Genomic DNA, 10,951 nt, shown 5'->3' with positions numbered 1-10,951 from the left:
GTCGAATTTACGAACATGATTTATTCCATGGTCATATGTGGTATCAGAATTTGATTTATCCATCAATGGCAGATGAGATTTATTTCCCTCCTCATGCAGAAGCTGGTAGTTATTTGTGGAAATGGGAAAAGATGAAAGTATTAATCACTACAGCATTGAATATGAGAATTCATTATTTAATGTCGACTTCAGAATAATTTGTCACTCTGGAGATTCAACCAAGTTGTCATCAACCCAAACAATTTTTCACCGTATTCACTAATAAACTTCACTCTCACACTTTTTAAAAGAGAGCTCTGTGCTTGTTCTCGTTTTGGGTGAACAACCCTGATCAGCAACATTCAGCAATTTATTGAAAAAATGGTAATTTATTCTTCATATTGATCTTCCATCTCTTCACCACTACTAGCGCCATGACTCTCCTCAGACGATTCCTCTTCAACCTCACTTTGTGAATCTCCCTTTGAATAAGCCAATAATTTCGATTTCAACTTGGAATCCATCTTTTCAATGGCATATCTCAGACCTTCTCGACTGAAATTAGAATAATTTCGTTTAATAAACATGGTCACAGCATCCAAATCTGCCAAACTCAATTCTCTCAACACCCATCCCGTTCCCAATTGCACAAATCTTTCCTTATTTTGAACTGTGGTGGAGCAAATATCAAAAATAATATCATTAAACTCTCCATGTTTAGCAATTTTGACAAAACTCACGCAGGCACTTCGTTGTTGCCAAATATTTGAAGAATCTTTCCATTGCTGAACAATTGAACCCAATGAAGAATCTCTCTTAATTAATTCACAAATTACTTGAGAACTATAATAAATGATCAATCAACAATATTCATGTCATGATAATTACCTCAATGTATCACAAGTTCCCCAATCATAAATATGTTCATCTTGAAATAATTGTTCATCAAGATCGGTAATGACTTTTAGGCCGTTCAATGCATCTTCTATGGAATCTTGTCCAGTCTTTTTCTTTTTTCGTTTTGGAATAATTTTTGAAACATTTCCAGCTAGTATCTGATGAGGTATATTCCAATATTTCATACCAATAATTTTTTCCAAATTTAGAAATATTTCAATAATATCATCATTAAATGGTTCAAATATTTCAATCATTTCATCATTGCTTCACTCACCTTAATTCCAACATTCTTCTCTTCAAAATATTTACTCTTCATCAATTCATAGGCAACTTTCAACTGATCCGAAACATTTGGAAATTTCGTTTGAAGAGGATCTTTGAGTGATTCCTTCCAACACTTTTCTACCATCGGAGCCTTTAATCCATGAAAATCAATGACCTGTGCATCATGATTCGGTTGAGTAACTAACTCGTTTTCCAATGGTCGTCCTCGGGCAAGTGCACTTACATGTTTAAAGTATTTGGTTTGTTCAGCTGCAGTTTCCTTGTTGGCCACTCGTAATAGAGTGCTTCTCACGAATTTGGTGTAAGTCATGATTTGACTTTGCATGATGATGGAGTGTATGATTGAAGGTTGTTGTGAACAATTTTTGTTTTATTTGAAATTGAGAAATGCTACAAGTTGACAGGTTGCGTGAAAATCAGTTCGAGTGAATGCAAGAACAAAATTTATTCGTCCTTCCCAATCAATTTGATGTGAAAATGATGAAATTTCAATCCCAAGTGAGAGACCTTCCAAGCAACGAAATGGTACCACGTGTGACAAATTTCAAACGCAAAACCAACGATTCATTTATTCTAATCCGCTATGGATATTATTCTGTTTTTGCATAATCTTCTTCCACTTTCGATTGGTGTGATCCATATGGAAATAAATTTGTCTCTTCTCATCATTATCAACCTCTTCATGAATGAGAAGCTTGTCTTCAAAGCCACCCTCTGAGTTTGTGTTGCCTATCAAAAAGTTGAAAATTTTGCTTCGTGTTTCCTCCGATACCCTATTGCAATCTTTCAAAATATTGCCATTGAGATAGGTCTCAACTTTGGCCTTTCTCTCTTCATCACTGACTACAGTTTGAGCAGTCTGAGGAGGATTCTGAGTAGCAGCAGTCGTAGTCGTAGTAGGAGATGGTTGTTGGAAGTTACTCACTGGATAGTTTGGTGGTTGACGCATTTGAGGTTGTCCTGCAGAAGGATTAGCACCAAGTTGAGCACCTCTCATGAGCATGTTCATTGAGGCTGGATCTCCTGGAGCGAATAATACATTTGGAAATGATGAAACGCCAGTTGGTGGTGCAAATGGTGGAGGCAATAAATTATTGGGTGGTCTTGTGTTTGGTGACGAGTTGATACCGAGTAATTGTGTGAAACTAGTCTGATCCCCTTGTGGAGGTTTACCTAGAGCTTGCATATTTCCCATGTTGGGCATTAAAACAGATGGCATTCCGGGTTGATTGGGTTGTGGAGTACCCTGTTGTGCTGTACCAGGTGGAGGTGAAAAGAACGTGTTCGACAACAAGTTTGCATACTGACCGGCAGCAAATGGTGGGAAGCCTCCTGGAGTTCCTGCGCTGGCTGCAAACATTGGATTCAAATAACCAGCCTGATTCAACATGGTACCATACATGGGGTGAGCGTGTTGCATTCCAGCTGCAACATTTGGATCCTGTGAAGGACTCAACATGGAATTCTGATCTGCATTGTCTTGTGTTGCATTGGCAGGATTGTTCTTTCTACGTTTTCGTCCTGTTCCGGCTGCTCCTCCATTGGCAAGAGCTGCTTGTTGAGCAGCCTTCTTTTCCTCCATTTGCTTCCTCTTGAGCTCTTCCTTTTGCTTCTTCTTCTCGAGCTTTTCCTTCTCCTTCTTTTCCTTGAGCTCTTGCTTTTCTTGCTTCTTTCGTTCTTTTTCTTTTAGTTTCTGCTCTTCTGTTAACTGTTTGTTGGAGGTTCGTTTCTTCTCGTTTTGTTGCTGCTCTTTAATTCTCTGTAAGGCAATCGAATCTTCGAGAAAAACAGATCTAGGAGCAGAGTTGGAAGTAGCTGATGGGGGTGAAATGAGTTGAGTCGTGGGAGTATGTGAAGGAGGAGGAGTCTTTAAGAGAGTAGTCTTAGGTGTTGAAGGTAAATTTGAAGAGATTTTCTTGAGTCCAGGGAGTTTGTTCTTATTGAGATTGGCACTGGTTGGAGTTGAGGTAGATCCTGATGAAGATAAGGGAGGTCTAGAAGGAGTGAGCTTTTTGAGAGGTGAAACTTTCACACTGACATTCTTCTTAGAGGACTCGTTCTCTAGCTCGTCCAAATAATTAAGTGGTTCAATGAGATTTTTACAGGCAGATGATCTTAGAGTGAAGTGTTTGTTGGAAGGTTGGTAGTGACGAAGTGAGTATAGATTGCTATTGAGGTTCTTTCCATCCGTGCTGGAGTATTCTTCGAGAAAGTTTCTCTTCTCCTCCAATTCTTTCATGGCTCTATCGATACTCTCTGGATGAACATTCAAGTACTTGGAGACTGTTGGTTTGAGTGAAGTGGCAGGAGAGTAGGAAAGCTTTTGTAATGACAATGACGAATTCTCATCATCTTGCTTCATAGCAAGGGCCTGAAAGTGTTTGATAGCTTGTTGAAAGTATCGTTGCGGAGAGTCATTTTCATGCGCTTCATATTCATCACTCATCTCGAGCTCGTGTAGTATGCTTTTCTGAATATCGGTCCTAATGCATGAATGTTCAGGGAATAGATAGAGTATTTCTGCCATCATTCTGACCCAGTCATCTTCTCCACGCTTATTTTCGATAATATTCTATACGGAAGGGAATGAAACCAAGAGGAGGTTCAATAGAGTGCAACATTGAAGGGTATTGTTTCACACATGCATTTGTTGTTGTTGCCACAGAATAAATGTTGAGTTACAACAATCATTGTAAGCGAAGGTCCCAAAGAAAAGTGAAAGTGGCAAGTGAACAAAAAACCAACCAAATTATTAACAAAAAAAATCGAGTCATCCAGAATGCAGCAGCAGGGATGAAATATAATAACAGGTGGTTGTTGTGAAAATTGGAGAAGCGAGTTTGGACCATTGCAGACGTTACGAACAAAACATCAACACGAACAACACGGTTGTGTCAAAAAACTCGCAACAACAACATACAACATACCTTAAATAATGTACAAAAGTAAGAGGCAAGGGTTGGAGTCATTTGCTTCTTCTTGATGGAGAGGCAGCACATGATGAAGCGAAGTTTGATCAGTTGCGAGTTGGAAACACCCAAGTTATAAAAGTTGTCATAGTTATGGTGAGAGTGGTCATCAATGAAGAGTTCGAGAGTCTCCTCATTAATTTGAGAGACAATTCGTTCCGAACTCCAATCACTATTCAGTTTCGAGCAAAGCCATAGCTCGACTTCATGGAGGTCTTTCTTTGGCTTGCCTGAATGGTGATGAGAACTGGCTCCACCACTACTGCTCGTCGACGAGTGTACGTGTTGGTGGTAAACGGATTGTGAACCTTCTACAACAGGCTCATAACTCACATCGTGGTAGGCCGATTGATGATGATCATTATGAAGATACTCTTGATACATGCCGTTATTATTGTGATGGTCTTCTCGCAAGTGATCATCGTGTTCCTCAGGTGGATGCGGATCATCATGTACATCCATCATGTTGTGCTGAGAGGAAGAAGATGTTTGAAAGCCCTCACCATGATGATATTTTGTTTCTTCTTGATGATGCAGGTGATCATCAGAAGGTGGCTGATGGTGAGAGGGAGCAAACGAGGTGTGCATTTTTGTTTTAACGAATTAAAAAAAATAAAAAAATATCCTTTTGTAAGCTTGTGCGTGAGGCCAAATTAACGGTTTTTTTGTACCACGTGGAGCAGTCGTCTGTGTGTTTCGGCTCTCTTCAATTCTCTTCATCATCATCAAAAGGATGTGTTGAAAGAGAATCTAGTGATCTCACCATATTTCTTCAGGTTCAATTAATTTGAAGCAGCTATCCCGTGCATCGTCTTCCTATATCCATCACCAATTATTATTATTATTGAAAATTCCAACTTGAAAACCATCCCGTGATGATGAATCATTCACCTACCACTCCACTAGAATTGATTTTCAGTCAAGACTTTTTCATCCATGCTTTAGACGCATCCAGCACCAGCAACCACCATCTTCCCAACGAATCAACCACTACTCAGCAACAACACATTCCTCAACTCCAAGACTCTATCCGAGCCAGAGAAATCAAACTTCTTCCCAACAATGATTCAACACCAACTTTATCTTACCAACGATTACCCACCACCAACTACCTTCAACACAATCCTCTCATCACAGGTCGATATTTCAACACGCCAAATGATATTAATCCATCATCTCAGATCTCAGCTCCTCACAGAGATGTACCTTCAGTACCATTACCTCCTCTCGCCTCCAAGAATCATTCTCTTCCTCCTCATCAACATCAATCCTTCACTCCTGAACTATCTAACACTATTGTCGATTCGAGTCGGAATGATGAGGGTTTACTTCTTCCCAAATGTTTCATATTGACTCACAAGCTCAATCCTTTGAGTGTGGATGAATATATCGAAACGATGAATACAGTCATGAGAAAAGTTCGTGAGCTACAACTGGATCAGCATGAAAAGTTGAAACATCACATTCCTCATGTGCATTTGATGAATGGGTTTTCGGTTGAGGGAATTCTTGCAATTTTGAATGATTCTGGCGTGTCACATGACATGGTCAACACTACAAAAAAGAACAAGCCCGTTTTCATTCCATTCGAAAGTTATCGAATGCAATTATATGAAGATATTTTTGGACGAGTGTTGAAAGAAGGTACTAATCAAGCTCGTGTTGAGGAGTGGTTTGCAAATATTATTCTCTCAAAAATTAGTGAAGGCCTTGGTAGTGGAATGACTCTGAATGACAGTAATGGAAACAATAGTCATCGTGTGGTTGATGAGACAAATCATTCTGAGGAAGAGGGCAACAATAATGCAATTTCCAGCAATATGAAATTTCACTTTTTCACATTTATTCAAACTTATGGATATTGGGCCATACCACTAAGTGATCAATCGAGTGCATTTGATGTCGAGAACTCTCCATTAAGAAGATTAAATCAAATTCTGGGATTTAGGCGCTCTAAAATGTAAATGAAACTTTAGATTTTAATCGATCTGATAATTTTGTCGAGAAATAATATTTCACACGAATGGCCAACTTTGGAAGCTAGAAAGACCTTCAAAGATCTGTTGAATTCTCTTAATAATTTTGGACGGGACGCCTGCCAGGAATATGGCGACAATCCCGCTACAGTCTTTGACTGTATGAACTGTGAGCGACAAAAGCGGAAGCCTTTGTTGTGTTCTTTAACAGAAGAATTTGTTGAAGAAACAAGTGTAGGAGAGGCGTGTTGTATTTATTGTCGCTGGATGGCATGAACTTGAGCATTTAAAATGTGGTTCAGCAAAATAAACAACGACAGGTTCAATACGGAAATAAACATTCCTTCTGCAACGTTCAACAAAATTCAATTGAAAATATTCGAGAGCAACTTGTGCAGATCAAGAGTTGTTTTATAAATTTTTAAACCTGTACTTTGGTTGGTTCTTTGCTGAGGGTTTGGGTGGAGGTTGAGATGGCTCACCAAACTCTTGCTCAACCAAATCTTCTAAACTTTCCCATTCTTCAGTAGTTAAAATGTCAATATCTGAGTTTTGATTGTGTTCAACCGCACTAACATTACTGCTGCCAACTTGATCAGTGATATCTTCCAAATCGTCCAAATTCAAATCTAACTCATCATCATTCTTGTCATCTTCAATTTGTTGTTGAGGTGTTTTCGAAGCTGCTGTTCGAATATTCAACTTGGTCGAAGTTTTGTACTTTTCACTAAATTCTTTTCTTTCAGCATCTGTAAGTGGTTGGCAATCTCCCATTTCTTTCGATCTCATGGATCGAATCAATTCCAAGAAAATTAGACCATAATTTGCCATAACATTTTTACCCATTCCGCTGATTGCTGACATGGACTCAATATCAAGAGGTTGTTGGGAGATCAACTCTTGTAAAGTTTTTGAAGCCAAAATGTTGTAAGGACGAAGACCTTTCTGCTTCGCCAATTCTGATCTCTTATCTTGAAGGGCAGTGCTCAACATGGATTCAAACTCCTTCTTCTTCTTTGTATTGGAATTAATTGTGGTAGAGGATGCAGATCCCTTTGTCAACATCTTTTCAAGAGAACCTTTGGTCTTTTTGGATTTGCTTCTCACGAGAAGTTCAAACTTGTCTCGTCCCTGAATGATTCTTTCGGCTGACGATGAAACACCGAGTTGACTGTAACTACCACCATACTGTTCATTTACATGAACTTTTTCAAGTAAATATCCATCACAAATGAGTTTCGATACTAGAATTTCAGCAACATTCTTGTTGAGATCTTTTCCTGCTCCATGTCCGTCCAATTTATCATGCTGTAAGCTCTTAATTTTAGATGCCTTAGAACCTCGCCAAACTCCAACAATGTGCGACATGGTCGATTTGAAATTTCCAATATCTTTGACCAATTTGAGGAAAGATGATGCTTCTTTGGTGTAGTCCTTCTTTTCGACTGGAGCTTCATTTTTGCAATTGTCACACATTCCTTTGCATTGAGCTGGATCAAAAGATTCTCCAAAGTGTCTCAACTGTACAACTCTTCGACATTCACAATCATTCTCACAATAGGAAACAATCTTGTTAATGTTTTCATAGCCATTCTTGCTAGCCTTTTCATTATCCAAAAATTTTTGCTGACGAGCTTTATCAGCATATGAATAGAACAAGATACAGTGGCTTTCGAGACCGTCTCTGCCAGCTCTTCCTGATTCTTGATAATAATCTTCGATGGATTTGGGCAAGCTGTGGTGAATGACAAAACGTACATCCGGCTTGTTAATTCCCATACCAAAAGCAATGGTAGCTACAATAATTTTCAACTCGTCACGACTCCATTTTTCATGAACATCTTGCTTATCAGCTGCCGCTACGTCTGAGTTGTACACTCCAACATTGTGACCGAGAGAGGTGAGCTCTTCAGCCATCTTTTCACAATCCTTCTTACTCAAACAATACACAATTCCAGATTGATTGGGATACTTGTCATTGATAAAATCCGAAATTTCCTTTGCAGTTTTTTCCAAAGAAGCCTTTTTTCTCACTTCGTAATATAAATTAGTTCTGTTGAAGGAGCCCTTCAAACTGACACAATTCTTAATATTGAGTTGATGAATAATGTCTTGTTGAACACGTGAAGTGGCGGTGGCAGTAAGAGCAATAAGTGGAACATCGGGAAATTCGTCCTTGAATACGCCTAACTTTCGATAGTCAGGTCTAAAATCGTGTCCCCAATTACTCACACAGTGAGCCTCATCGACAACAACTCTCTTGAAAAGTCCACGATCATAGAGCTTTCGTAAAATGTTTACAAATGATGCGCTTGCAGAGATTTTCTCAGGTGTTACATAGAGAAGACGGAAGCTTGGATTTGATGAGGCCAATTCTCTGTAAATTTGTTTGGTTGTTTCAGAGTCTTGTTCACCCGTAAGGAAAACAGCTGGAATGTCCAAGTTGATGAGAGACATGACTTGATCTTGAATAAGGGAGAGCAGTGGAGAAATGACAATGGTCACACCTACAGAACCAATAATTGCTGGAAGTTGGTAACACAAACTTTTACCTCCACCAGTTGGCATGATAATGAAAACATCTCTTCCTGAAAGTGTAGCATTGATTGCTTCCAATTGTAAATTTCTGAATGAATTGATACCAAACACTTCTTTAAGGGTACTCTTGAGCTCTCTGCTCCATTCGAAATTTTCATTGGCATAATAGGAATTGTCGTGAGAAGTAGAGGCATGTTCAGATTGTGTTTGGGATCGCATTCGACTGCTACTGCTCGAGCTGCTATATGAATATGAGCTGCTACTATTATTGTATCTTGAAGAATAGTTGTCATTATTGTTATTATCGAATGGAATAACTGCACCAAATCCGTCATCTTCATCAACATTGACAGCATAGTTATTGGATGAGCTTGTTGTGGGAAATGCTGAGCTCTTTTGACTGCCTGTGAAAACAACATCTTCATCATCATCAACTCTAATGCTTGTGGGCGACGAATCAAAGTTGGAATAGTGAGAATAGTCGTCATCTTGCATGTCATCATTGTTGTTATTGAACTCATAGGTGTGATTATTACTTCTCGCATAACTGTTAATGGCGGAAGAAACAGTGACATTCTTACTTGAAGAGCTGTAATTGTTTGTTGGAATGGTCGAGGAAGAGAAGGTTGTTTGTGGCCTACTACTGCCGTAAGCAGAAGAAATAGAGGGAGATGGTGTTGTCACAGTGCGAGACGATGAGAAGGCAGGAGTTGAGGGCGTTGCAAAACCATTGTTGGTGGTGCTTGTAGTTGATGACGAGGAAATATTTGACATTGAATCTGAAAGATTTTGCCTCAACGCTTCGAGTTGAGCTTTTTGTGACATGAAATCTATCAAGGTTTCGCTATTCGGGTCAAGACTATCAGCATAATCCAAACAGTCTGTCAATAGGGCAACAAGCTCTCGCGACAATTTGTCATAACTTTCCAGTAACTCAGCTTCAGATTTTGAGTTTTGAACTGTCGAAGAGGAGGAAGATTTAGCAGGAAATTTGGGTGTTTGTGGAGCCACTTTTGTTGAGGCTTTTGGTAAAATGCTCTTTGAGACCTGTATGTTGGTTGTTGTTGTTTGTGGCTCTGACGAGGATGAGCTACTGGTTTTTGAAGGTAAGGTAAATTTCTTTGTGGGTGGAGGTTGAAATTTTGGTGTCGAAGAGGTCTTGTTAATTACACTAGTACTCGAGCCATTTGCAATGCTAGTCTTATTGATTGAGGTAGATGAATGCTGTAATGTGGAGTCATCATTGAGATTATTACGTTGATACTCTTCTTCTTCATCCAAAATTAAATCAACACCAAGAACGTCTTCGTCAAGAATAGGATCATGGTCAAAACCTGTTTTGCTATTCGATGACTGTGCTGTAGGTTCAGAATTGTTTTTGGAGTTGAAATCTGGAGGTGTTAAAATTGGTTCATCCTCATCAAGAATATCATCAGTAATGACGATTTCATCAATTGACTGTTGTTTTGTGCCATTTGTGGATGAAAATGACATTAACTCGTCCAGCTCTGCATTTTCTTCGTCTTTGTCTTTCCACAATTTTCTTGATTTGTTGCTATTTGTGGCAGTAGTGGTGATATTATTACTTTTGACAGTCAAATTGCTCGTGATACTGCCATTTTCTTTTGGTTTAATTCGTACACTGGGTCGTACGAACGATGATGAGGTGTTATTGGAATTCAAAGCAGTATTGGACGACTTGCTATTCAGCAGAGTAGAGGCAGTGATAAATGACGAAGGCTTTTCTTCAGTCGGAGATTCGTGATGATCCTCTTCATGGAAATCGTCAAATTTTCGTTTCTTTATGGCCATGGAAGGAGCATTGTGATTTTGTTGTCTGTTGTTGGTATTGTTGTTGTTGTTGTTATTATTATTTAAAATTGATCCATAGGCTGATAATATTTCCGAAGGGGTATCACTAGAAGTGGTGGTTTGTGCTGAAGGATTCGATCGGGTTGTTATTGCTGTTCCGAAGGTCTTATTTACATTGGTTCTAGTTGATTTTGTGGGAAGTGCTTGATTCTGACTGACGGAGGCTGTTGATTTACTTTTAAATGTAAAGCTATTGGAAACAGCTGTGGAAGAAGTTGTGGCACTCGAGTTGTTATTAGTACTGTTATTGGATGATGAAGAACTTTTGGCCTTCAGCTCGGAAAGATATTTGTCGAGATTGTTGTTCATATTCAATGAATTGCTATTCCTATATGGATGTTTGTTATTGTTCGGGATAATATGGCTTGCAAAGCCTTGCTTGTTATTGATGAAAATGCAGCCAAAGCCTTTGGGATAGCAATCAAGATAACG

The 10,951-nt window shown here is 39.0% G+C and overlaps 4 protein-coding genes across 4 annotated transcripts; 1 reads left to right on the top strand and 3 right to left on the bottom strand.

Moving 5' to 3' along the window:
• Positions 1–368: 368 nt before the first annotated feature.
• On the bottom strand, positions 369–1,489 carry C9374_014200 (uncharacterized protein; the record flags this gene model as incomplete). The annotated part of the gene is made up of 4 exons (XM_044690162.1): positions 369–822; positions 868–1,034; positions 1,154–1,318; positions 1,388–1,489. The coding sequence occupies 4 exons, from the start codon at positions 1,487–1,489 to the stop codon at positions 369–371; spliced, it is 888 nt and encodes a 295-aa protein (XP_044553632.1).
• Positions 1,490–1,732: 243 nt separating this feature from the next.
• Positions 1,733–4,721, bottom strand: C9374_014199 (uncharacterized protein; the record flags this gene model as incomplete). Its single annotated transcript, XM_044690161.1, has 2 exons — positions 1,733–3,736; positions 4,092–4,721. 2 exons carry the CDS (start codon positions 4,719–4,721, stop codon positions 1,733–1,735), a joined length of 2,634 nt encoding a protein of 877 aa, XP_044553631.1.
• Positions 4,722–5,008: 287 nt separating this feature from the next.
• Positions 5,009–6,097, top strand: C9374_014198 (uncharacterized protein; the record flags this gene model as incomplete). The annotated part of the gene is made up of 1 exon (XM_044690160.1): positions 5,009–6,097. One exon carries the CDS (start codon positions 5,009–5,011, stop codon positions 6,095–6,097), a length of 1,089 nt encoding a protein of 362 aa, XP_044553630.1.
• A 423-nt stretch (positions 6,098–6,520) lies between these two features.
• On the bottom strand, positions 6,521–10,828 carry C9374_014197 (uncharacterized protein; the record flags this gene model as incomplete). The annotated part of the gene is made up of 1 exon (XM_044690157.1): positions 6,521–10,828. One exon carries the CDS (start codon positions 10,826–10,828, stop codon positions 6,521–6,523), a length of 4,308 nt encoding a protein of 1,435 aa, XP_044553629.1.
• Between the last annotated feature and the right edge of the window lie 123 nt (positions 10,829–10,951).

This window comes from Naegleria lovaniensis (genome assembly GCF_003324165.1).
Source record: "Naegleria lovaniensis strain ATCC 30569 chromosome Unknown tig007, whole genome shotgun sequence".
Taxonomy (NCBI): Eukaryota; Heterolobosea; class Eutetramitea; order Acrasida; family Naegleriidae; genus Naegleria; species Naegleria lovaniensis.
This window is presented reverse-complemented; position numbering and strand designations above follow the sequence as displayed.